This window comes from Phalacrocorax carbo, chromosome 8, assembly GCF_963921805.1.
Source record: "Phalacrocorax carbo chromosome 8, bPhaCar2.1, whole genome shotgun sequence".
NCBI classification, from domain to species: Eukaryota; Metazoa; Chordata; class Aves; order Suliformes; family Phalacrocoracidae; genus Phalacrocorax; species Phalacrocorax carbo.
Window position 1 is genome coordinate 4,154,810 of NC_087520.1, and position 26,653 is coordinate 4,181,462.

Here is a 26,653-nt window from a genome sequence, read left to right on the forward strand (position 1 = left end):
TCTGACGAACACGACACAAAAAGGAATCGGTGGCAATTTTCAAGCACTTTAGCCAGTGTGCAATAGCCCGGTTCCCGTCGGGTTTCACACCAGGGATATAAATACAATCCTTCTACTTACCTGCACTCTTCAGGCCTATCAATTATGCTGCTTCCTCGGAGCTGCTGTTACAACTTGAGGTATTACTGTCCTCTGTAAAACCATCGTAGAGCAGAGCGTGTGCCTAGTTACCACAGGCTACAGACCTGATCTTCCAGTACCCGGGCACCTGCAGCTCCGGCCAATGCTGTTTCTCAGGCTAGAAACCCCAGTTTCAGCCAGGATCACAAAAACTCGGTGTTACGGGATGCTGGAAAATAGCCTTATTTTTCTGCAGACTTTTGCCTGTTTGGCTAACGCTGTTCCAGCCTGCACGTGGTACCTGTGGTTTCTCTGTGGTGGTGTTTTCCCTTTTGAGGTACTTTCTCTGAATCCTTAATCTCTCAGGTTATTGGATGTATGCACTCTGTGTTTTGGAGAGTTTACAAATAGAAAGGTTCCTGTTTTTACTGAAAAAGGCATTTCTAAAGGTGCTTTGGTCATACTACTGAGTCTGATTTGGGTCCTTCCTGCACTCGTACAAAAACAGACACTTTGCTGACTCTTCCTTAGTACATTCGGAGGCTGAAAGATTACAAGCTCTCCTACCTGGCTATCAATACCTATCTTTTTACATATTCATATTATTCTTACAATTATGTTGATGCCGCTCCTAATGAGCCCTTGAATGACATTTAATAATTATGAAGAAATCACGGAAGGATTTGTTTGTGACAAATCTCTGGGGAACGGATGTTCTGACACTGTGCCAGGGGTGCGCTCATCACCACGCCGCACACCGCGGTTCTGCGGTGTGGTAGCCAAGGGGGAGCCTACCCAATGCCCCGCGATTTGCAGCAGAGGAGGGAGATCGTTCAATAGATGATCGGAGTGCTAACGGCTGTAGGAAGGATGATCGATACCTGGGGAAAAATAGGGCAGGAGGAACCGAATGTGGGCTTGGAAAGTAGCATCCCGTGTGTCTGGTAGCTGACGTTTGAGGTTATGCCACCACTTAAAGATGGCAGCTGCAGGTGCCTCTTTGAAAATGTACGTGTAGCAAATGGAAATCCAACATAATCTGGAAATAACCAGCTAAATGAGGCATTGTGAGGAAACCCAGGGTTGTCAGCAGGTGTCAGACCTCTCTGTAAAGTGCTGTGAAATATTGGCGTGTCTTAAAGGCCAGAAAATGGGCCCTCTTCAGTGTGACCTTGCCAGCAGGGCTGGCTTTTCCCAGGGGATGAGCTTCAGAGCACAGCTGTAACCACGAGGGGCACAGACGGCCACTGCCTTCGGGGCCGGGACGCGGGCGGGGGGAGGCTCTTGGACTTTTCAGGTGGAAGCGATGGTTTGAACTCGTACCCACTGGTGGTCAGCACCGTCTGAACGGCAGCAAAGTACGAGGGTGGGGAGGGACCGTGTTTAGTACGCCGGCAGCTGCCTTAGTAGTTGGTTTCTAGGTGGTTTAAGGTTTATTCATCTAAAATTAGATTATACTTCAAAACAAATCCATAATTTATTAATCTTAAACAATTAGAACAATTATTTGTTCTTAATTAGCCTAGAAGTTTAAACACCGACGACAACGTCCAGTGGAAGACCTAAGACCTCTGAGCCAAACGCGAAGGCTGGCGGCGCAATCCTGCCCGTTGCTTGTCAGAAAGCGGGGGGCGATGGGGCGCCCAGGCCGCAAACAGGAATCAGAACGGGGAAAGTCTTAACCATATTTCTGTACCTCCTGTCAGGGTTTGGCCTTACTCGGCCACCTCGCTCCTACTGACGCCCTGGTCCCTCTTGCAGGGCGGCGCGTCTCTGAATTCGCTGAAACGCTGGATCCAGAAGGGAGCTGAAGGAAGCGCAGCAGGATTTGTTACCGAATCTTAAATTAATTATGAAGCACGGAGGGCTGATTTCAGCGGAATGTAACGTGAGACTGAAAGTCTAACCTGTCCATCGGTGCACTGATCCTCCAGGAGACGCAGCCGCATTGCTGTTAGCAAATAACCTGCCCTTCCCAAGTCGTTTTAGAAAAGTAAAGGTTATACAAATGTTGTTATTCATTGCTCCCATTTTTTAGGATTAAAAAAAAATGGAATATCTGTTTCCTGAAGTCCAAGAGGCAGAGGAGCTACACCGTGGTTATAAACCTCTTGGGGTGGGGGGAAGATGGGAAATGACCCCCAACCTTGCATTTTTGCTTACTTCCTCTCTGGGGCACGGTAGCACTTCTGTCAACAGCTAATTGCAGCTGTAACCCAGCCTGGCAACCTGACCCTGAGCGGGGCAGGGTAATTATACCAGCTCAGCAAATCCTACAGGCTGACTACTTAGATGAGAAATGCTTCGGGAGGATGATAGGCTGGAAAAATCAGAGGGAACTTCTATGGTTGCACAACTTGATGCACCCTAAGGGATAGCGCTGCAATGAACTTTCTACGGTGGAGTCAGTGGACTAAAAGCAGAGTATCAGTGGAGAGAGGATTGAAATAGTGAATTGAAAATGCTATTGGCCACAAAATGCTTTTAACCTTTTAAAATGGTGAAATGGTTAAAGGGAGAATGTCTGTTTTAACCCTTGCTTTCAGATAAGATCCATAATGGGCTCTACCAGTAAAAGAACAGGCTGCAAAGGCACTTTCACTGAGGTTTTCCATATGTGGCCTTCCCGAAGTGTGACGGGTTAAATTTTTTGTAAATGGAACTTGCACATTCTGCTGCAAGAAGCAAAACACTAGGGCGATTCCCAAAGTCACGTTGCCCTGCCCGCAGTGCACATGTTAGCAGGAATTTCTTCTCCCGTTTTCCTTGTTATTAATGCAACCCGACAAGTTACTCTGTGGGTTCTTGAATATACACCGTAACCGACTCGGGCTGCCTCGTGCGACCAAGTTCCAGCTTGCTCGGGGCTCTCTGGCTTCCTCGACAGAGCCTGCTGGGTGTCAGGGCCCCAGCGCGGAATTCTTCAGGCTGCGGCGAGCGGCCGGGCGGTGTCAGGGACGGGCTCAGGCCGCCGGGCAGGCTCGCCCGGCTACACGAGCTGTGCAGCGGCTCGAGGTCACTCGCGGAACAGGCGGGGTCAAAGCGACAGTCGCGGGATTCTCTAAACGCACTGAGGGTTTCCAGGCTTTCGAATGAATAAGGAAGGAGGATGCTCTGGTATTTGTCCAGGAGGATACAGCGATGCCCCCACGAGACCAGCTGCAACTCTGCAAATGATTTTACCCAGGGGCAAAACACGACCCGCAGTTACGGGTTGGAACGAGAAGGGAGATTTCCATGGGAAGCGGAGAGCTTTGCTTGTTCAAGGCGATGTGAAAAAATCCTCAGTAACTGTTTTCGGTCACGCTGGGACGCGGTGCCCAGAGCGCAGATTCTTATCGGGTGCGAAAGGACCTGGCTGACCAAAGCAAAGGGCGCTTCGCGAGCAACGCCGGCGGAATCAGCGGAGCCGATTATGGGGGCAGCGGCTGAATAAGCGGGTGAGACGCGAGGCCCGAAGAAGGAAGTCTGTGGGATGTGAACTACAGTACAGTTTGCTTTGGGATTTTCTAGTTGTAAAGACAAAAGCTGGCTCTCCCAGCACGGTGTAACAGTGGAAAAGGTTCATTAAATGCTACTGGAGGCTGCACTTTTAACTGCTTTAAAAATATTTGTGGACAAATGTATTTTTTTCCTGTTGCTGACACTAAAATTTTGAGACTTTTAAAAAAGTGAAACTTTATCCAGTTTGGTAAAAATCCTGCAGTGCAAAGTGAGCAAGAAGCTGTACTGTGCAGGCTCGTTTCGGTGTGCACGGTCCTTCTGTGGCAGACATTCCTTCTGTGCTGAAAAAATGAGGCCTTTCTCACATGAAATCACTTCCCCAGGTACCTGCTCATTCACGGGTTTTTCTGTTTTTCAATCCTTTCAGTGACACCTAGTGAGATTTGTGGAAAGTGCAGTTTCGGTTTTCTTTAACTGCAAGAATCGAAGCCACTGCAGTAAGACACACTTCACGATTAAACGCTGAAGTACTGCCCCTTCTTTCATTTACTGCCGCCCGAACGCCCGTCTCCGACGCACGATACCAGATGCATTCTGGCAGTTTCAAAACTGTAAGTTTGAGCCTGTAGTATGGCCAAAGCCCTTACGGATTTGAAGCACAAAATTACTTTTTCCTCCTTTTAACTTCATGTACGCATTCACAGTAACACTTAGTTTAAATTCTGTCTTCTGGTTTTGCTGCTGCTGGCCCCCTACAGCAGCCGGCTTGAAAGCTGCACGTGTCCAGACTTCTGCACAGAGAGGCAAACTCTTGCAGGAGCTTAAGCTACACTTTTTTAATGCTTGGTAGCCCTGAGCTTACTGAAAAGCCTGTCAGATTTGGTCTGCTCGTTGCCCTGGATCAGGCCAGCGTGGCTGCGAAGTACACTTTCCTCAGCAAAGCAACAGGGATGGAAAACGTATGCTAGAAAGTAGGCCAAAGACTTCAAAGGGGGAGCTTCCTCTGCAGAGCGAGCCCTCATCTGCAATAGCTTTTGAACCCGTAACGTCGTCTTTCTCAAAGTACAAAACCAAGTGGCTTCTGTAAAGGTTTATGTCGGTATGGGTTTCGGCTGTGCGAGTGATACGGCAACCAATACAAACCGGGCTCATAAATATTTGGAAAAAACAGAAAATGGCTTCAAACAGGGCAATATTAAATGACTGGAACTAGTTCAAAAAAATCCTAGGCCTTGCTTGATCTAAAGGGCTTCAACCTCCCAAAATAAACAGCCAATTAAGTCCCATTCTGAACAGGAAGATGTGAAGCACCAACTGGAAAGCCTGGATGCTCGCTGCAAAAGGATCCGCTGGCGGGCGTCCCCGGGCGCGGGCGGGAGGCCCAGCGTCCCCACACGCCTTTCCAGGCCACCGGCCCGGGTCTGGCGTTTTATCATCCCTCGCCAGGCCAACTTGTTGGAGGTCAGAAAATGAAGGCTTATGGGAAAAATTAATTCAAGTACACTAAGAGCAACAGTTCAAACATTTTACTAAATCAATTCACACAATTTCAAAATTGTAAATATAATTAAGGACAGCAGGGTTTCTGTATTTTTTTTTTCTTCCGGATTTATCATTAAGACAATAAACGAACACAAATTAGGTTTATAGCATCTGTTCTTTTAAAAAATGAAAGGAACGCCACTCGATGTATTGATAAAGCACCACAACACAGTTACAAAATAGGGTCGGCCTGTTTCTTTCACAAGTAAAAGACTACATACTCCTAACGGCTTTCTGCTTCAATCCATACTTCATTAAAATAAAACTATAAAATCTCCTAGATTACACTAAGTTCAGACGATGCCTGGTATACAGTGCATTAACAGCAGTAATGCCAACTATCAGTGCCAACATAAAACATTTGAGAAAGTAAAAACAAAACGAACAAACCCACCCCCCCACCCCCCAAACGAAACAAAAGAACAACAAAACCCCCACCTTTATTCCCCTAGATGAGCAAAATTTAAAATAAGGGATGCTCTGCTTCACGACGAGTTAAGGATTCGGGGAGGACGATGGGCAGAAGAGGGGGCTGGTACTGTAGCTTTCTAGGCTTAGTTGGCATCTAGTTTGGCCATTTCCTGCACGTAGATCCCTATACTCTCACTGTCGAAGAGCACGAAGTACACCGTCTTGATTGAAGAGGACATTGTTGACACAAAATAGCTGGAGATGGCTTTCAGGATCAGCTGGGCAGCCGTTTGCTTTGGGAAGCCGTTTCTAGGAGGAGAGACAGAAAAACAAAGCAAGCAAATCAAGACCCGCTGAACAAGCTTGCGATGGTAAAACCTCGCAGGGAAGGCTCAGTCTTTTTGCTACCGCAGCGCCGTAAATAAAGCTACAACGCCAGTGTTTACAGTGTGAAGTAGAAGCTACAAACTCGTTTGTTTAGGCAAGACTTTAAATGTTCGAAGAGAAGAAAAGCATTCCCAAAATATGAATACAGAGTCCACACGCATTCGTGGGTTGAACCGTACGATAACTGACGGGTCAATTATTCTCATCTAACAGACAAGTAAACCCACGGCCCGGCAGCCTGAAGCAGTCAGGAAAGCAGCGTATATGTCAAGAGTTGCAGCGTCAAACCCGTCCTGAAAGCAAACCAGCCGTTAAAGAAAAGTAAAAAGGGCGAGAGAACTTGATCCAGGCGGTTTGGTGGTGACAAACAGCACTGGCAACGCCCTGACCCCGTCAAACGTGGCAGAAAAAGGGAAGCAGGCTGAGCGGGGGTGAGCGAGCCTGCGCTCCTGGGTCACGGCGAGCCTTGTCCAGACGGGGTCAGTCTAACTTTACTGGGCTTGGGAAGCCAAAGTAGCTGCGTCAGGGCTGAGCACAGACTTAAGGGACTTGATGACTCTTCTAAGCCAAGCTCAGCAGCACTTCCAACACTGCTTCTATCCTTTTTAATTACAGGCTGATTCAATGTAAGTACAGCCCTAAGAAAAATATCTTGAAAGACAGAGATCTGCTTGGTATCAACCAGAGAGACCTAAGAACCAGAGGCCTTCCTACTCCTCTAGCAAAGCCTAAAGCGGGGGCTCCTGCCTCCTCCTTCTGGAGAAGCCACAGACAAACAGAACAAACCTTGCCACCTTCTCAGCTGATGAAACCGTGCATGGCTGAATTTCAAAGCCCAGTGCCTAATCTGGGAACCCTTCTTACACGTTTTTCACATTTTTATCTAGCAGCCCTTATCTAAAAGTTTCATCTGATCTTAAAACAGGTCAAGCACAAGTAGAACGGTCTGAACAAAGCCATAGCCTGAACTGCGAGTCTTACAGCTCATGGCAAACTCCTGAAATTACACCCGGTAACTACTCCAAGTGTGGCCTAAGCCTCGCTGCGGCGTTTGCCCTGGGGCACGGCTACCCACCCAGGCTGTGGTTTCACCCCAGCCGAAGTCTGAGCGCTCCCCGAGCCGCAGGGAAGCGCATCGCAGTCATCGGCCAGAAGTGACGGGACGTGATCGCTCTGCTACGAGCAGGGCCCCAACAGAACTTGCAGGAGCCCGTTGAACGTCACCTCGTCACCTGACGTGCACTTACAGATACACAGTGGTCGATACTCCCTGTTATGAAGTGTGAACTACTGATACCACTAATAATTCACAGATTATGGAGATGGCCGAGTTCCTCAGGAGTTTTCTCAGCAATCTGAAGGAGCTGGGCTAAATTCACCTCTGGCGCTGACAGGCGCAACATCCCTTAGCATTCGCTCACTGAAGCACCGAACTCTGGCAATAAAACGCCGTGGTACTCTCCCTCTCATTACATGCTGCAAGATGCAAAATGAGGAAGGCAACCGCCTGTGCCGTGGCCCGCTCACTGCACACTACCTTACCAGAAAATATACTCCGAGAGCAATTCTGTGGCAGTGCTGCCTTTAACGTGCTGTTATACGTGCTGCCTGAAGATAATGCCTGTGATATTTCAAAAATGGTGACATGAAATAGCTCATGCTGGTTTTTTTCTTTTCTGAAAATGCCCAATTTTTTCTTTTAGTGAAGAAGGAAAAAAAAAAAAAAAGGCAAAAAGCATTGTGAAAAAACCTTGTGTTCTTCCAAAGCCAAATGAGCTGATCGGGGAGAATCAGCTGCGTGACAAGTTAATCAACTGAAAGCACAGTTTTGACATGGGAGCTACTTCCCACTGTCAGCTGACATAGAGAAAAAGACACAGACTCAGCATGCCTCCACATCTGATCACTTGCTAGTTACTGAGGAATGCTGCATCTGGCATATATTGAACAGATCTTTGAGTAATTTTGCTCCTGAGCAGGAATTGTCATGCAGGCCAGCATCAAAATCAGGGTATACACCGCTTCTGAAGCGCTCACAGGGGCCTCTGAGCACAGCTTCCACTTCAGCAGTGCTCCAGCAAGGTGGCCACGACCGGGCAAACGAAACAAGAGCAGCCCGGTCAAAGGGAAGCATGCACAAAGGGAAGCCGATTAAAGTAAATTGTTTAGGACCACTCTCCCAAAAGAGAGAGAGTAGAAAAAATCAGAAGAAAGGTGCTGACCCAACGGCCACGGGTGGGCTGCAGGAAACAGAAGCCTCTTGCCTCAATCTGCTGGTCTGAGTTAAATTCTTGTGAAAAGGCAGTTTGAGACTTCAGCCACGCTCATGTCAATTCAGATCAAAGTCAGAGCCTCAGAATGAAATCCCTGCTCCGAGGATGATTGTACGTTCAATCCCTAACTCTCCTTTCCCTGTTCTCCTCCTGGCCCTACCAGACTGAACTCCAGGCTACCTCTGTACGGCACCCAGCTTGTGCTCTCCACAAGTTGGCTCAGGCTGAGCATCTGGCCCGCTGAGTGCTACAAGCATGCTATTTTATTTCCCCCCGTGATTTATTTGAACTGCCCTCATGTAATCCCATTCCTCAACTATAAAAGAGAATGAAACTGTTTATGTGGGTTTATTGGGTGATGTCTGCTTGACAGATGTCTGTACTAGAATAGCTGCGGACATGTGGTGTCTTTGGCATTTGTTGTCTTTAAAAGCTTTACTTTTATTTTTTTTTTAACGCTTCTGACTTCATAAAAACAAGTAAAGAGCATTGTCAGAATATATTCTGTTCTCTCCAAAACTAATTTATGCTTGAATACCTCTAATTAAGAGAAAAAAAGAGAAAATACACAACCTCATATAATTCTCAAGGCCTCTTGATTCCTCTCCATCTTTTAAAAGCACCACTTCAGCTGGCTCGAGTCAGGATGACGTGCATGTGCCAAGCTGAGAACTTAGCCACAGGCCTTGCCTCTCAGTAACCAGATCTCATAACAGAATGTGAATCTCATGATTATTCAGGGTTTCACCACCTTCCAACACCAATCATCTGCTTCATGACAAGGGCTGGGAACGGTTCTTCGCTGGGAGCTACCCAGAAGAGAAAGGGCGCTGCGGAGGACACTTTACGTAGCCTCGCTTTAGGCACCTACGTGACCGATTCCACAGACACGCTACAGCCCATGGAGGGACACGGCTTCTCCTAAAGAGCAATTCAGACCTTCTCTTTGCCCTGACTAGCCTGTGAACCTGGCAGCCAAATCAACAGGTTAGCGTGAACCCTCCGCTGTATTTCTCTACCGTTCCACAAGGTTTGTTCATGTTACCTCCTTAAAATGACACCCATGCAAATTTAACCTTATTTGGAGCTTTGTCTGATGCAAGTCGCTTAAATTTATTATCCTAGTGGAACTTCTATTTCTTTATTGTCATTCACCCAAAAGCTCAAATAGCGTTTCCTGCCCTAACCCACAGGATACACAGGAATTAATCCAGTGTTGCAACACGGCACAATGGGAAGAATATTCTTGCTGTGCATCGGCCAACTTCTTTCATGACAAATTCAAAAGGGGCAGCTGCTCAGGGTTAAATACACAACTGTGTAATTCAGCCTAGGTTTGGCCCTTGGTCTTCATGCTGAGCCATCGTTAGGGCCAAGTGTTCCAAACCTCTCTCCCCACCCCAAACCCAAGAGCCTCAGATTAAAAGCGTAGTCCGTATTTAGACTCTTTAAAAATGTGATCCAGCATTCAAAGGCGCTGAGCATCTGTACAAAGCCAAAGGACCTTAACTTTAGACTTTGGCTTTCAAAAACCTTGGCAAAGGCTTTTAAGGCCTTTTTATTTTTTAATTTTTTTTTCTGAAAGAGTCCCATGATGTAAACTGCATGGAATTCAGCTTACGATTTTGGGTGAAAGCTTTAAGTGACTCTGCAAATCCCGAGAATTCCACTTCAGGTTTGCTACTTAAACGAACGCTAAGCCATGTCCTCTGGCCATTCTAAGACATGTATTCAGTAAATTTAATTATGAACTAAAACTAGGTATCCCTCTTCTTCCTGTTCTCCTCCACATCCCCAATTTATATGAACAAGTTGATAGTCTGAAAACGTCTTTTAATATCCTCTTAAAAAGTTTGGTTTATGCTCTTTAACTATTTGCACACTTTAAGATCCTGCAGGGATCACTACTAGACCTGCCAAAGTTGAACTATGTTCAGGAGAATACTGCAGGCTCCATGCCCAGCTTGAACAAACCTAGAAGAAACATTTCATTCAGGGAACTGATCTAAACGAACCAGAATAAAGTCAGCATTGTAGCGATGGGTTTGGTACATGAGCAGGGACCCGAACATATGAGACAGCACTTGGAAAACATGACTTGTTTGGCATTGGGTTTGTCTGAGCGCCTTACCTGCCACTGCCAATTGAAGGGAACGCAATGGATTTCAGCTTCTTTTCATCGGCCAGAGCCAAGCAGTTCTTCACTGTCTTTTCCAGCAGCTCCTCGCATTTGTCTGAGCCCCAACCTGGGCTATTACAGTGGATCACAAATTTCGCGGGCAATCCATGGCCAGCGCTGACAACAGCTAGCAAGAACCGAAAGTGAAACATAATTGCTTTCCTTTCCTTAGGATTAAAAAAGTGCACATGTGATTAAAATAGTAAACAATTGACAGACATTCCTTTAGCCCCCGTGAATGGTTTAGATTACAAATCACACAGCCTTAAAATATAACAACATGATTACAGAGACTTTGTATTTTCCATTTCCAGCTGCACTTTGCTGTGGTAATTTATAAATCACAGCTATAATAGAGCTTATTTCAGAGAGAGTAAGAATTCACGGCTGACATCAAAGGAAACACATTTATACTGGGGACTGTGCAAACTTGCGTAATGCGTAAGGAGAAAGGCAAGTGATCTGTTCGAATGCAAACCCGTTCAAGGGATGCTCTCGCCCTGGTTCAGTTTATCGCAGAGCTACAGTAAGTAGCAGGATGCTAGACAGTCTTGTGGAGTTACGACTCTGGAGTTATGTCAGCTACTCCTGCTAAATACACAGTTTGTTTAGCTACCTTCTGATCATGCCGCAGCCCAGACTGGATCAGTTCAGAGCTGTTAGTGCTCTGCAAACGGGTAAGGAAGGCTAGAAAAGAGGTGAATTAAGATTTTTGCTGTATTTCCAGCTTTGTTTCTGAGTAACTGCGAAGGTGACGTTTTGTGCAATTTCAAGACTGGCCTCATTCGAGCTCTTTTGTGTGGGGGTCATCCAGTACCACTTAAACAACGCCAGGTTGACTTTATCACTTTCACCCATTCTTGGCGGCCAGGATGCATCTATAGATTTACAATGTTTGATTCACACCGTTTATATACCCACAGGCAAGGCCTTGTACGTACAAAGAAACAGAGAAGCATTTTTACCATGTTAAATGTATGTTATGGCCACGATACTACCACGGCCGTGGGGAGCCTGAGAGGATGTGGCCTGCCTACAAACTACTGGCAGCCAAGGATTCTCCAGGGAAGAGGCCTTCTCTCAGCAGGAGAATTCTGGGTTCACCACTTCCCATCACAGAGCAACAAGAGACTGTGCTCTGCCTGCCAGAAAACGGGTAAGAGGATCCCTGCCATTTCTGAACCCACAGGTCTGTGGTTGCAATTAAAAACTTGTAACTTTGGTTTGGGTGTTTTTTTGTTTTTTTTTTTTTAAAAAAAAAAAAGAGGGAAGAAACCCACCCTAACCACAAGCTGAGGGAAGAAGAACAACTAGTCAAAATCTCATGAGAGCATACACTGAAGCTTCATAGAGTCAGCCCCCTAACACGCGCGCTCTGGGGTATAACCATACGCAGCCACAAAAGTGTAGGTATAAAATGGCAGCTTATCTCATCAAAAACAATAATAAAAATCCAGTAATTTAAAAAAAATAATTAAAGAATTGGGTTTGTAAAGGTGCTTAGAGGCCAGAAATCCTCTACCCCATTCTGCAATATTTATGAGGTATTTTGTTATTTAAGTATAGTAGAAATAACTCTTGGAGCAGAATCATCACATATGGATACTATCCTGTAGCTGCTGCAGGAAAGAGAAAATGGACTTTGTCACAGGGCATTCTGACTGGAGGCTGACCAGAAGAGTACGCTTTGAAGGACAATGGAAGCACAAGCATTTATGTTCTTCTGGGTTTGTAGGTTCCCAACATGTGGAATAACCTCAGTGTTAGGCAATGCTAATTTGTCATAATGTGCAACTCAAATGTTGGCAGATTCAGAATACATCATAAATCCAACAAAAATCTATTAAAAGCAGCTGACATATCTCTAGTCAGATGTGAAATGTGGATAATATCTTCATCCTGAAAGAATAAAATACTGTATTGATACCCATCACCAACTTTAATACTTCTCAATGAGTGTTTTCTAGGGTAGTCATTAATTAACTCATTAAAATTCTGTTGAGGACAACTGTTAATTACCAAGAGTGGCTGTCCCTTACTTCAAACGCAAATGCTCGGAAAGGGGAAGTTATGCTTTTGCTGTAGAAAAAGACAGACCCAGGGACAGTGCTAGTTACTGTTATATTCCAGGCAAGGATCCTGGCTACTGGTAGGTTAAAGGGATACCCGCACAACTGAGAAATCTGAAAGCCGGATTTTGATATGATTGAGAAATTGATGTGTACCAATTCTTCGCTAGAGTCCTCCAACAAGTCCCTAGCAGCCAGTTTCTGCCAGTGTAGCGCAGAGCTCCCCACGGGGTAAAGGCTGCCAAGCAGCCCTCAAATCTGAGGGATGCACCCATGGCTGAGAAAAACACCTTTTCTCTCCAACTTGCAATCTAGCTGTAAGCAGTGTGGTCTGGGCTGATAAAGAATACAGCACGGAAATAAGCAGAGAGGAAAAAAAAAAGTGAGAAATTGATTGTACATATTTTTGCAGAACAAGAATTCCAAGAAAAACTTATTAAAAATTTTAAAAAGCAAGAGGATAAAAAAACCCACCCTATTAAGCACCAGAAGTAAACAGTTGTAATTTTTCCTGTCAGAGCTGAAGTCTTACATCTCCCCTTCAGCTTCAGTCAGAATTCGTTTACAAAACTGCGCACACTGTATTTATTTTTATAGGATAAACACAGATGGCAGAATCAGCCTTCTATATGAACAACATGTATCAGCAATTTCACAGATGGTGTAAAATTATATATCGTCATTACCAAACTTTATTACTCATATAGTAGATTTTTCTCAGATATTACATAAATTTTGATAACTAGGCATCAAAAAGTCGTAAGCTTTTATAGTGAAGATTTTGGCACTGATTAAACAAAGTCCCCAAGCAGATGCTTAACTTTAAGCATGTGCTTAAGTTCAGTGAAAGTCAGCGGCACTTCAGCAAAGCAGATGTTTAACAGAGCTGGACTCAACTACTCTGAAAAATAGGCATCCAGTTAATTGCTTTTCTGAACCGTGCCCTTAATAATCAACGTTCGTCGTGTATGCGCGTACCTGCAAACAGACCGATTTTGCTTGCAATATTACATCGCTACACCGTTTCCCAGATGCTTTGGTAAAGGTTACTTAAGATGGAACGTGCGTATTTCATCTTTGGAGAATATAAATATCACATAACCCATAAAAGCCGTCTGCAGACAGCATGAACCCAAGCGTTGTGCTCGAAGGAGCTCGGCCGGCCAACTGCAACGAAGGCCGCAGCCGGTGCCCGCAGTGCTTTGTTTGCAGGTTTCCGAAGCGCAGAACCTCACCTCCAGCTATGTCCAACGGCCCGTTCTTTTTGCGAAGCTCAATGACAGCTTCCACAAACTCCTTGCCGCCTTTCTTTTCCAAAGTGCTCCCTGAACAGAGAATTGTTATTTTACTCCTCTGATGCCAGGTTTCCACAGCAGACATGTGACTCATCATTATTTTTTATTACATCGTTCTAGAGTTTTCTGCCCAAACATTTTTTGGGGACTGCAAAGTAAGATCTAAACCTTTTGGGACTTCAGAATTAGCTAGTCATTAAAAACAACAACAACAACAACAAAAAGAAAAAACCAAAAAAGACAACCCTAACAACCCAAAAAGCTCACATCGGTATCCCTTGCTAACATTCTCAGACTCCGATTTTAAAGTCAAAGCATCTGACATGACATCCCTACCTCCTTCCTTATCATGAGCATCCGTTAGTGTGAAATGTTCCAGAAGAATGCGCTAGCTCGAGAGCGGTTGAAGGTCCACAATTCCTTCCCCTAAGATTCATTTCCCCTCTCTCTTACAAATTGTTTTAAAGAGCCATTTGCCACAATAAGAATTTGAAACTCACCTGATCTTGGTCCCTGACCCCAACAGGTGGCACCAGGAATGAAACAGTCTCGTGAGTGCAGCGGGCTGCTTTACTTGGTAACTGCCCAGCTTGTTGAGCCACCTTTAACCAAGAGGAAGAGCCTCAGAAATAAGGAGAATCTCTAAGGAACATATTCCTCCAATGAACTTCTCTAACTACAGCTAAGGAGCTGGACAAAGTCATTCTGGGAGGAGAAGAGCTGTGCGGTGTTTCAGGGCAACCAAAAGGTATGCTGTTTACAAAGGCAGTCCATCACTAAATGGTTTAGATCTTATTTTGCAGCTCTAGTTTTAAATATTAATATATATATTAAAAAAAAAACAGCCCAAGAAAGCATTTTCCTAACTACATAAGCATCCCACATAATTTCTCACTGTGCATTTTAATTATAAAGGTAGATAAGTAAAAAGCAGTGATATCATAAAAGCTCTGATTTGAGATATTACTTTGAAAACTGATTTCCAAAAATTCAGAACTAGGATCTCTAATGATCTAGACATTTATTTGGTGAAACCCCTTACTTTCACCGATGAAGAAAGAAAAAACGCATTTTCTGATGGAAGTGCACATACTGTATGCTCAAGGAAGCAGAGCCCCTCCTCCAAGACTCAGTTTACTAAACAGGGCCAGAGCTCTAAGGACTAAGAGGGCTACAAGATGCTTTTGTTTTGACACCATTGCTAAATATCTTCCAAAATGAAGATTAGAAGTTGAAAACAATGCATTTGATTGTTCATTCTAAAACTGACTCTGTGACCCCGCCTCTATTTTGCTATTGGCAGTTTATTGCTTTTGGGGTACAAAAGCTGAGGACAATTAAAAAATATATGCCTTTTCTTTTGCCTTTTTCATAACCAATTCACAATGGGCGCTTGCCAAAAGCCAGATTGCAAGGTCAGACTGCGTAGGTCAGAGCGTAATTTGCTCTTTGTGCTTATTTAAGCTTTTTTATGTAAACACTTCGGTCTAAGTTTATGCCGACAAACTCCTCACTAAGAATTTTCTGAAACTCAAAGTTACCTGTCCCTGTGCAACTGAGTGGAAGGCACCATCTCACAAATCTCTTAGAAAAGACCGTAACGGCTTTACTGGTAGCAGCGAGGTGTTTTAGGGGAGCGTGCCAGGAAAGGAGACCTGCCCCAGCACCGAGGTGCTTGGAACGCGCCGCCCTCCGAAGGCAGTGACGTGCCAGACAGCGGGACACACCGTGCCCGTTGCCGAAGCAGCCTAGCAGTCGTGGCTGGCACCACGCTCTTACGAAATCATCCTGACAGAGAAGGGATGGGGAGGGAAAGAAAGAGTCTTCCATCCTAGTTATATTCTTGTTGTATGTATTGCCATATCATTCCTATTTATATTTGTATGTATTCAACTTTTATTTGCCTCGAGTCATGTACTCGGATCAGTCCTAAAACCCATGACATTCATAATCCTTAATTTCTCTTGTTTCAAGGGAAAACATAATTAAGCCTTGTGCAGAACCCAGGAACAGAAAAGATCTATTAAGTAGGTCATTTCTTTGCCATTGCAAAGCTGTTGTAGATTTAATGGAATTTAGCCTAGTTTGGTTTAATTCAATCCAGAAGGATCAGCTTTTTCCGTTCTACTGGGAATTAATTTATAATTAAGAGCGAAGAACAACCCCGTCGGTTTATTTCACTGAGCTCTCCTCTTGCAGATCTGGTACAAAGAAGAGCAAAAGTAGTATTCGGTACGAATCAGTGAGGTTTTCTGCATTTACCCCTCAATTATGTTCTTCTGATTAATAGTGAGGGTTTAGATTGAAATTATATTTCAGAACTATGTTGTATATTAGCTTCATCTGGGAAAGGACATACTGTATTTAACCATTTTCCACTACGTTAGCAAGTTTCTTGATGGAAGTCTTGCTTCACAGCTCCAAGGTTAGTAGCTTATTTGCTCACAGGCATAAATATGTGTCACTCCCATGAGAATAAGATCATTATCTCATGCTTTCCAAGCAGGCATTGGTATCAGTGTTGAAAACAGCGTTAGCAGAAATTTAGGCTCTAAAATTCTCCGGGTAAGCCCCCAGTACATTTAAATTGTTAGGGAAAAAAAACAAAAACAACAAAAATAAATAAAACCAAAAATTTAGATGGGTAAAAGTTAATCATCGGAAGCTAAGCATTTGTGCACTTCTATTCTTTCTTACAGCAGTCAGAGGCAACAGGAACCTACACTAAGGAATGAGCAGTGCAGCTTCGAGACACAATTTCCTTTGTAGGGTAGCAAAGCATTTCTTTGTCAAAGGGTAGGAGACAAGCACATTAGCTAAATGAGTCTGACAGACTTTAGAAGCATATTCTTCAGATACAGGGTCTTATGACGCTTTTGTTTTAATGTCTCTGCATAATGTTTAGCCAGCCAAGTCGCAGCTGTTCCTGCTCCAACAGGCTATACAGAGCTACACTTGCCTGTGTGTTACTGAGCAAGTAGCCCCTTCCGAAAAAGCAGGTGTTGTAGGTCACGCCAGCTCTGCAGCGGGACGCGTGTCCCTCCGAGCCAGTACCGAAACACGGCCTCGGGCACGGAGGGAGACCACTCGCATAGCGACGATGAGGTTAAGGCGAGATGCAGAACAGAGGTTGGCATCACGAGACTTTTAAGCGTGGTGGGTCACCACCCCTACCAGCAACTTCTGTGTTCAGCCCAAATTCTGATTTGCCTTCTCAAATTACCACGGCAGTTCAGTTAAAGCACTGCTACCCTTTCACAAAATCCTTCAAAATACTGTGCGCAGAGAGGGGTGTTACTGAGATAAGAGTTACTCGGGGGACACTTAAGACACTGAATTAAGATGTCTGTCCTGTTTTCTATCATGCCTTCTCTCAACGGTGTAGCTTAGATGACCGATCGCCTGGAAAACATACGGGGCGTCACTAGCCGTGTGCTTGTGGGCATGAGGACCGTTGAGCTGGGCTGTGACGGTAATCGGCCCGTAAGGTAAAATAGGAAAAAACTAACCAATCTTTAGAGTTTGGAAAACACAGATGGGCTAGACCCAGCATGTCAGATGTGAACATCTGAAACTTGGCATGGAGAGGGTGTACTGGACCTGGTTAGAAATCTAAAGATCAAGGCTCAAGCTATATTCAAAACAGGCATTTAACATGTCAAACAAACAATGCGGCAATTCGTTCTCCGTGGTCTCATGCCTGCATTGAACGTCCTGTTCCTGCACTTCAAATTTTGGTGGTGCATTCCATTGTTACTTCTGAAAGTCTGATTTGGCGATAAAAATCAAAAATGCCTACTGAGTTTGCAATTATTCATTTCTTTTCGTTATCAGTCAGGACTGCTGGAAGTGAGAAATGAATGCAAATCTGCATAGCTACAACAAGCTTGTGGCTGCTGATTGACCATGCACACACATACAAACTCCGCAGCACTGAACTTTCCATTACCTACTTCACCACCGGTGTAGAAGTCAGAGTTTGTCGGGTGAACGACAGCATCACTGTCGATCGTGGCAATGTCAGCCTGTACAACTTGCAACTACAACAGGTAAACAGATGTATATCAACCACGTTGGACAGAGACCCAGCACAGGCTCTACATTTACACATGTACCAACGTCCATATTTTCCTACCTTTACATCTCCAAACCTTGCGCCAAAGGAGTATGCTGAGTTGTGTGTGCAGGTGTGTGTAGAGAAAGGGGTGTAGGGAACAGGAGGAGGAATATTGAATATGACATGATCAAATAAATGTTAAAATGACAAGTCAGAGCAATCACATGAGATCATTTCCAAAGTTTTAAAACCAGCTAACACCCCATTTCACTTTGCAGAAACCTAGAACAACCAGTTCCCCACAGAGCATGACACTAAAATATGGAATCTGTTTAAAAAAAGAAATTCAGGATCATCAAGCCAAACAAAATAATTAGTTTCTCCATTTTGTCAGCATCAATAAGCTGACAGGCACTAATCTTCATAGGTATAGCGATGCATCATTCGGTTTCTAAAAATGACAGCCTCCTTCATAGGGAGGAAACCGTGTCTTTGCAGACAGGGTTGTACTGATTTTGCTTTAAAAATATAAATCATCGTTCTTGTATTTTAAAGATAAGGCATATTTTCTGTGTTGGAATGGCTGAGACACTTGTAAAAATATACATAGTTCTGAGAAAGGCTGATTTAAAAATTAGCCTTCTTAAATCTTTTTCTGGTTAAATTACTTGTGTACATTCCCACGGGAAATGCAGTAGCAGAAGAATTATGGGCTGTATTCCATTAAGGAAGTTTATCAAAAAGACAGCAGCAGGTGTACTCAAATAAGAAGGGAATGCAGTACAGAATGCATAAAATTAATTTTTCTTTTACTGATGCTGAAGAACAGACTTCTGCTGAAGGATTTTTTTGTACAATTTTTTCCCCTCTGATCTGGAACAAGACAGAAGCTTTAAAAGCGATGCATCATCCGTGATAGTACCTACACATTCATTGTTGGTACAATATCAGTATTTGTTTTCAGCTGAATGTGAAAGTGACAGGGAGTAATTGAAGCATAATGGAAACCAATTATTTGACTGAATTAAACGTGAAATCAAGGTAGGAAAGACTGGGGGATAGCTAATTATTTAATCGCCTCTCTTTCAAAATTTAATGCCTACTCTGAGTATCAGAAAAAACACGAGATTGCAGTTAGAATGGAGAAACTGCTTATTTTGAAAACAACCTGACAAAAAAGTATTTTAGTCCTCAAAGTATCCAAATAAGAAACCCCCCAAAATAGCTAACAGTCACATATGATCATTATGGAAAAGAATTTAAATGATTTGTTTTAACTGAAATCAATGTGAAGACTAGCAATAGCTGCAAGTATTCAGATTTGGTGAAAATGTCTTTTGAATGTAGTTCTTCAACAAAACAGAACCTGCGAGATTTGAATTTCTGCTCTTATTAAATGGATGAAGCCCTAGAGAGTAAATTCTGGGTTCCATAATTTCCATGTGACCGTTAGTTGTGTCAACCCATGCCCCATTTACCTAGGTCATCTTTAAGGTCAATGTCAGCATTGGTAGGATTGATAATGGCCTCCACCTCGAAGCCGGCTAAATTACTGATTTCACTGTGAATAAGGTTCAGCTGAAAAGAAAAGCATGAGGTGGGAAATAACAGGACAGCTGGGAAATCACAGAGAAGCTGCAGAAAAGTGAGCTTTGCAACACAGATGGAGATAGCATCACTGCAAACAAATATGCAAAATAAAAGGCAGGTCATAAAGGGGGGTTATTATAAAAAAAAATTCAAACACAAGACTCAAACATTGTTCACACTGGAAGGGCACGAATGTACCTACTAACAAGCTCTATTTTGGCTTTATGCTGACCACTATTTGGGATTCTTATTTTGGTATTGTAAGAGGGCATTTGTTTCTCCTCGAAGCATAGGTGAAGGACACCCTAACCATTTCTTAAGCATCGATTACAGGAGTGTGCCATGGCCGGTCAGCCCCGAAACTGGATAAAAGATGCTGCTCCTCCTTCTTTAAGCCAGCAAGCCAGAGCATATCTTTGAGAAAGCACACGCTTGTCTGCAGCGACTCCTCCATCCTAGCAGGGGCCACCTTTCCTGCCCTTTCCTCACTAGCGGTCACCCCATTCTGCATCGCAGGCATTTCACTTCTCACTTGCTGCCTTTGTGAACGGCTGCTGAAGCACCGTAAGCAGGCACTGTTACGTGCGACTTGCTTCTAGGTTTTACTTTATTTGCTGTACTTCCTTTTGACATTTATTAACATAGAGATTTTAACCCCACCCACCAATGCCCATTAACTCCTCTCATTAACACATTTAAAGCACGCTTCTCAACTGCTGTCTGAGTCACTACAAAATCTGAAGGGTTTTCTCAGGGGCATACAGTAAGGTGAGGAAGTTAGCACAGGTATCTAGAGATTAGCCTCCCATCTGCACTAAGTGCTCTTAAAAGAATAAAAAGAATTAAGGGAACATGAGGAAGTGCACATTTCAACTTCCAGCAACGCATTTGGAGCAAGACTTACAAACTAGTATCTCAAATCAGAAGTCAATGAAAAGACCAGTAACAAACTGATCCTGCCACGCCGTACTAGTGAGGAGGTTTTTTTGGAAGTGCTTAGTGGTGTGAAGGGATAGCACCGTTTCCTTACTACTGACAGCTCGGGTGTCCCGGCAGAGTATGGGACCCACACCACAGAAACAACTCCGTAACCTGAGGCAATTTGATGCGGGTGCCGAACTCAGCAAAAGTCAAAACTGCAGCACGCTGACAGGAACGGGAGGAGGCTTATAACCAGGGCTTTGTAACGCGGCTTCGTAGCCCGTGTGGGGAAGTCAGATGTCGCAGGCACCACGTTTACTACTGCGAAAACCGAAGTATTTTAAGTACTTCAAAACTAGTATTTTTTAAAAGTGCACACAATTTTCCAGACTCTTTTGTATGGGGAAATACATTATCTACATCATAAATTATGCTTTTATCTGCAAGATGCATTTAAAATGATCGTTTCAGTAGCTGATTAGGCAATACAGAAAGCAGCTATGAAAGTTCTCATTCATTTATGCAAGTCCTGAAGCCAGCTGCTGTTGAGCCTGGCTTTCCTTCTAATCCAGAACCAGCTGGGTTCAACCTATGAAGCATAACATATACAATCAGGCATGGCAATTTATCTTGTCGATAACTGAATTTTGTCTCTTGGTTTGTAACCCGCATTCTGTAAACTTAAAACTTCCAATCTTCGCCTTGTGTATGTCAGTTTATTAATAGGGAATATGAGCCGATCCACGTCACTGATACAAGTGTCATTTAAGGAGGCTGACATCCATATACCTAATTTTTATGAAAACCTATTTCCATTTCATTCATCTGATTATATGAATTGACCTTGTTCTCTTTTGAAAAGCCTGCAATTCCGTATAATTTGCATATGTTGCTTGAGTAAATCATGTTCCCCCCCAAAATAGGGTGATTTTGGCTAAAAATGAGCATAATTCAGCCCTGTTTTAAGTACGGGTCTGTTTGGGAATTTGTAATAAAATCTAAGAAGGCTTGCTTTCCAAATAGCTTCGAATCCTTTAATACTTCCCACGTGGTGAGTTATTCATACTTGAGTTTGAGTCTTGAGTTTGACTACAAGCAACTGCTGTTTAAAAAAAAAAAAGTGAAATCAAATAAACCAAAATGTTAAAGAAACTTTATGAATTTTGAAATTAAAAAACCAACAAAACACATGCACACACCAAAAGACTGTTTTGTGGGGATTTTAGTATGATCCTAAGCATATTTTGGTCATTTGATAGGTGACTCTGTTCCCAGAGTCTTTTGCCCCAGATCTATTGGCTGCAGACCATTTTGGTTTCAGACCTTTAATCTATCTCTGTGCCTACTCATATATGGAATTTACAGAGCAACCAGCTGGTAATTAAAGTTTCAATTTAACAGCAACAACAAAATGCTTAAAAAGGTGCCCACCACTGACAGCATGTGTTGGGAGCTAAGTATTATTCCGCTAAACTTTGGATTTGCTGTTCAGTGCACTGTTAGCTATCTGATAGCCAAAAACAATTAAAAAAACCCCAGAAGTTTTCCCGTAGAGTTAAATCCTCCAGTGAGTAATTGCTCAATTTTACTACCCAATAGTATGAAGCATGTATTAGAAGAAGTGATCCCGTAAAGGGCCACTTTAAAAAAAATAAACAGGCACAACTTGCATATACATGTGCAACAAAGAACGGACATAACTTCAGGTAACATTTAAATGTTAGTTAGATAAAATGCAGATGGCACTTAGCACATCCATGAGTATTTTCTGAGCCAAGCCTTGCATTTCTTATTTCAGACAAAATTACCTTTAAAGTCTTGGAACTTTTTCTAGTATGAGTTTCATACAGAGAACTGAAGACGCCTGTTGCAAACAAGCTGAGGTCTCTCTGAAAGTCCAAATCCTAACGCTTAGGCTTGAGGTCTTACAACTTTGCCTCTACCTACTCCATAATTGCCCCAGGAAAAACCAAACTAGTTAATGTGCTGAATACCACGTTTCCACTGGGATGTCACTCGTAGGATGTGCAATCATTGACATATTAACTAGATTTTAATACTTAATTAGTGTAGCACTAATACACTTCTGCAGGGTTCTTGGGTTCTGAAGGGTTCTTGGTCACTTCCTGACCTCTACGAATTTCTAGCTGAGTGTCAGCCGTTACCTAAAGATTCAATGCAATAACAGGACTCTGAAAACTGAACAACACCCAGGTTTGCAACGTTCTCATTTGTGTTTTCGGTAATTGAATCTGGGAATATTAGAAGGATGAAGAACCATTCTTGCAAATAAAACCCTTCCCTTTTGCTTCTGTAAACATGGAGCCAAGAAAAAGATTTTTCCTGTTAAACATGAATTACATGATACTAAAAACAGGATTATTTTCTTCCTTCTCTGCATCTAGTAAATTATTTCCTGACGTAGCAGGTAGTGGTTTTGCAGACCAAGGAGACTTGTAAAGGTGGTTCAAGGATGTCACAGGAGATTCAAAAGACACCAATTTTTTGTTTGTGTTTTTCGGTCTCAGGTTTCTGTGTTTGCACTGTAGTTTATTAAGAACACACAGAACATGAAAGTATATTGAAAACCTGTATGTACAAATCCAAGAAAAATCAAACAACTGTGATTAACATTTTTGATTTTCAAATGGAAAAGCTCAAAATATTTTAACATATTAAGCTTTCCTACCATCCACGTGAAGAGTGTAACTTTATCTCCATTTCACAAATGGGGAAGGCAACAGAGAGAGAAGGGGTGATGTCCAGTGTCTCTGAATCAGCCAAAGCCAGAAGCCAGGAGTCACAGTTTCCAGGCCTCCAGCTGAACCACCTAAGCACACTGTCCTCCCTACCCAAGAGACCAGCAGATTCCTACTTCCCTTGAAATGCTGTTTAAGGAGAGTGAGGCTGTGCCGAATGGAAGAAAGGCCCTCCTCCGCACAGGCAAACACCTTCTGCTCTCACACTCTTTGAAAATAAGCAACATGCAGAAGTCTAAGGAATCGGACTGTCCAGCAACGCGACTGTCCAGCATCGCTCCTGAAGAAAATTCTTAGTGCATTATGATTATGAATACCATGTGGTACTAATTTAAGACAACTATAACAAAACAGGGGGTTTTTCTGTTAATATTCAGACTTAAACTTCAATAAATATTTTTTTAAAAATCAATATCTTTTTAAACAGCAATTGCATGTAGAAATGGCTAAGCAGAAGCATTTAATTGATTCATAGTTGCTGGAGTTTTTATAGATAATTGGTGTATTTAATTTGTAAATTTCCAAAATAAATAGCAATTATTTGAGGCTTCCGTGTGTCACCTAAATAACTAACAACCACCACCACCAATGAGATCGCAGGCTGCTAAACCTGCACGCAGCAGCAGACATCCTGTCGCACCAGGAGCCTCCTGGCCCATGCAAAACACACCTCGAGCTTAGGGGAGAGGGCACATTCCAGTCCCGCCGATTCCATGATCTAAAGTTTTATATTTGCCTTTTTTTAATCACAAGAAAGTTAAAATTATTTTATAATTTTGAAAAAAATGTATGTTTTGAAAATAACTTCTGGGGAATGGTCTGAAAATATTTCTAGGAATAAGGCAGCATAATATGTTTTTTTGTTGTTTTTATGCTAAATAAAATCTCTTTGATCACAACAGTGCAAAGGTGTTTTGCATTTTAAGCTTTCCACGTTATCAGTCTTAACACAAATGCTTAATAGAATTTAGGTTGGTCTAAATGTGCTATTTTGGGGGTAAATCAGAACAAAGACATTAATATATTATTATCAGCTCAAATGACGTAAGAATTTCATTTTTAACTCACCCATAACAGGATACAGAAAATTCTTATGTTTGTTAGACATAGCCTGCTTCTCTTAGATTTTTACACTAACCATTTACTGCCTCTGAAGACAGTTCCACTGGGAATCAAAAGCAAAATATAATCTGTGCTAGACCCATCGACAGCACTTCTGCATTCTCTACCCCTCACAAAGAATCCATTTCATTTGGAGTGTTCCCTCACAGCAGACAAATGGGGTTTTTGTTTTCCTTTTAATCTGCTTTTAATTTTGTGTACTGTGTTACAGATAAAGGCTAACACCTGGCCCCTCTCGTCAGCAGGGTAACCAGGATGGGGATGGACATGTCCCACCAGTAATTTTTTTCAGGGGGCTGCACTCCAAGTGAATGAGAAAGCCAGAAAGTCCATTTCCCAGTACAAGGTACTCACTGGAAAGCTCTGCAACAGACACTGGCTTTGCTCACCACAGCTTAAAGCAGTCCTGGAGTTCCTGATTCTCTTCCACTGAGCCCCACAGCAAAGCCTCACTGATCTGCTGGGTCAGTTTGTTGGACCACAACACTAGGTCTTATTACAGGCTTCCCACGGTAACTAAAAGGAGTTCAAAATCAGGTCTGAAAATCTGACATTACTTGCTTTATTGAAACAGTAATGTAGTTTATAAACTTTGGATTCTAATTTAGTCATCAAAATACTTTTAAAAATATGTTCAAAACCACCCCCCTGGTAGTAGTCAAATAACAAAAAACCCTACCAAACCAACAATATAGCTCTAGCTGTAAAATTAAATGTGGAAAATTAAAAGTTTTGCGAAAAATAAAGTTACTCTCATGCATTTTAAAGTTTGCAAACAAACTGTGGAAGGATAAATGGAGAACAACCTCAGTATGAAATAAAAATGAGTCAGAGGAGATACATTCCACAATGGACAATGGCTCATCTCTTATGACTTAGAACACAATGATCTGATTACTGAATGATAGAAGAAAGATGCAGTTTTACTTAACAAAATTTTGTATCACGAACTAAAGGCAGGTTTCAAAATAAAAGAACGAATTAATTTAATGAATTGTCTCTTTAAGTGGATCCTCTCTCTAAGCAGGTATGTATTTGTATTAAGCCACCCCATGTCCCAAAGCATATTCACAGGGAAAAAAGGATCGTTGACTTCTAGCTTTTCATAAAAGCATCATTCATTATTACACAGCATTGACTTTTGTAAGTAACAAAGCAGAACAAAACATAAAACCACTATTAGGAACAAATGTCTAAAATAGGTTTTGATAAAAACCTGTAAATCATTTACACGAGCAATGAAGTGGGCTGCCCACTGGAAAAAAAACGTTTTATTCTTAGAATAATTTCATCTTTGGCAGAAGCTTAGCTGTAACGATTATGCCGTTTATGAATAAGGCAAGATAGATTACAAGCACACAGGCTTTCTTTCTATATGAGTATTTAATTATGTAGCCATATGAAGACTCATTTACGTATTTTTAAAAAGTTCTAGAAGTTGTTTCAGAGAACTTCTTTGCTCAAAAACTAGTATCATACGCCTCCTCAAGTGCTCAGTGGGGAAATGTCCATTGTACCTAGACGGTGTGGGGAAAGGGGGGTGGTGGGAGGGGGTATTCCCTAAGCAGCACTGGAAAATAGGTATTCATTTATAACAATGCAGGAGCATACCTTCTGGCCAAGGAACAGACTTTTGGTGGACAGGACTGTGAAGCCATCTGCCGGAGTTCCCTCTGTTGTACTGTCAGCACTGGCTGATTTGCTCACTTCTCCCTGCTTCTTCTTCCAAAAATACAGTTAATTAGTTAACTCAAGGCTGAGAGAACACCACCATCGAATAACAGGAAGATATAGGACATGCCATAAATGCTTACCAGGCAATAAAATGCTAGTGCAAACACTGGCATTAGGATTTTATCCTTTAGCCTAACTGAAGTGACTGATTACAGCTGAAGGAATCAATAGGAAAAATGACCTCAACGTCTGTGTATCTACACAAGCCTGTCCTTGCCTATGACCATGCACAATTCAGATGACAGCTGTCTTAAATGCTGCAGGAAAAAATACCCCAACTTTTAAAGGGTTTCTAATAGCTTGTGTGCAAAAAGATAATGTACGTATCTATATGTGTGGGCAGACATTCATTCTAATGTAAAAATGGACTTGTGAGAGTTCAAATTTTGCCTCTTTGGAGGGAGGTGCTCCCATATTTCACAAACTTCTTTTTTAGAAATACTGCTGTAAAATCTGGCTGTCCTTAGAGCCAGTGTCAGAACAACACACCTACTTTCCACCTGACTAGTAGTAGGAAATGGGCTGAACAATTTTCTCTGTCTTGTTTAACATGATCACCTTCCTTTATCTCCAGTAAAACTGTAGGGGGAGAAGGAGTTCCCCTCAATCACCATTCCTTTTTTTTTTCCAACTGTATTACTGAAGTAAAATGATAGGTTTCAGGAATGAATGAAAATGAGAATTGGGAACATTTTGAAAAGGTTGCTTCATGAAGACAGTGAATTGACTGCTGTGGTTATAAACCCATTT

General features: G+C 42.7%; 1 protein-coding gene across 4 annotated transcripts in view; it reads right to left on the reverse strand.

Moving 5' to 3' along the window:
* Positions 1–5,075: 5,075 nt before the first annotated feature.
* The window catches only part of LOC104049619 (core histone macro-H2A.1), a 47,238-nt gene continuing 25,660 nt past the window's right edge, over positions 5,076–26,653 (reverse strand). Inside the window, exons 5-9 of one of the 4 annotated variants that reach the window (XM_064458345.1) lie at positions 25,781–25,888; positions 17,670–17,760; positions 13,661–13,750; positions 10,309–10,483; positions 5,076–5,826 (exon numbers count right to left, since the gene is read on the reverse strand). In XM_064458345.1, coding sequence (XP_064314415.1) covers positions 5,661–5,826; positions 10,309–10,483; positions 13,661–13,750; positions 17,670–17,760; positions 25,781–25,888 — 630 coding nt within the window. In that variant the 3' untranslated portion in view covers positions 5,076–5,660. Of the gene's footprint in view, positions 5,827–10,308; positions 10,484–13,660; positions 13,751–17,669; positions 17,761–19,255; positions 19,356–25,780; positions 25,892–26,653 lie in introns of all 4 variants that reach the window. The other 3 variants (XM_064458343.1, XM_064458344.1, XM_064458342.1) reach the window with 3 other exon arrangements.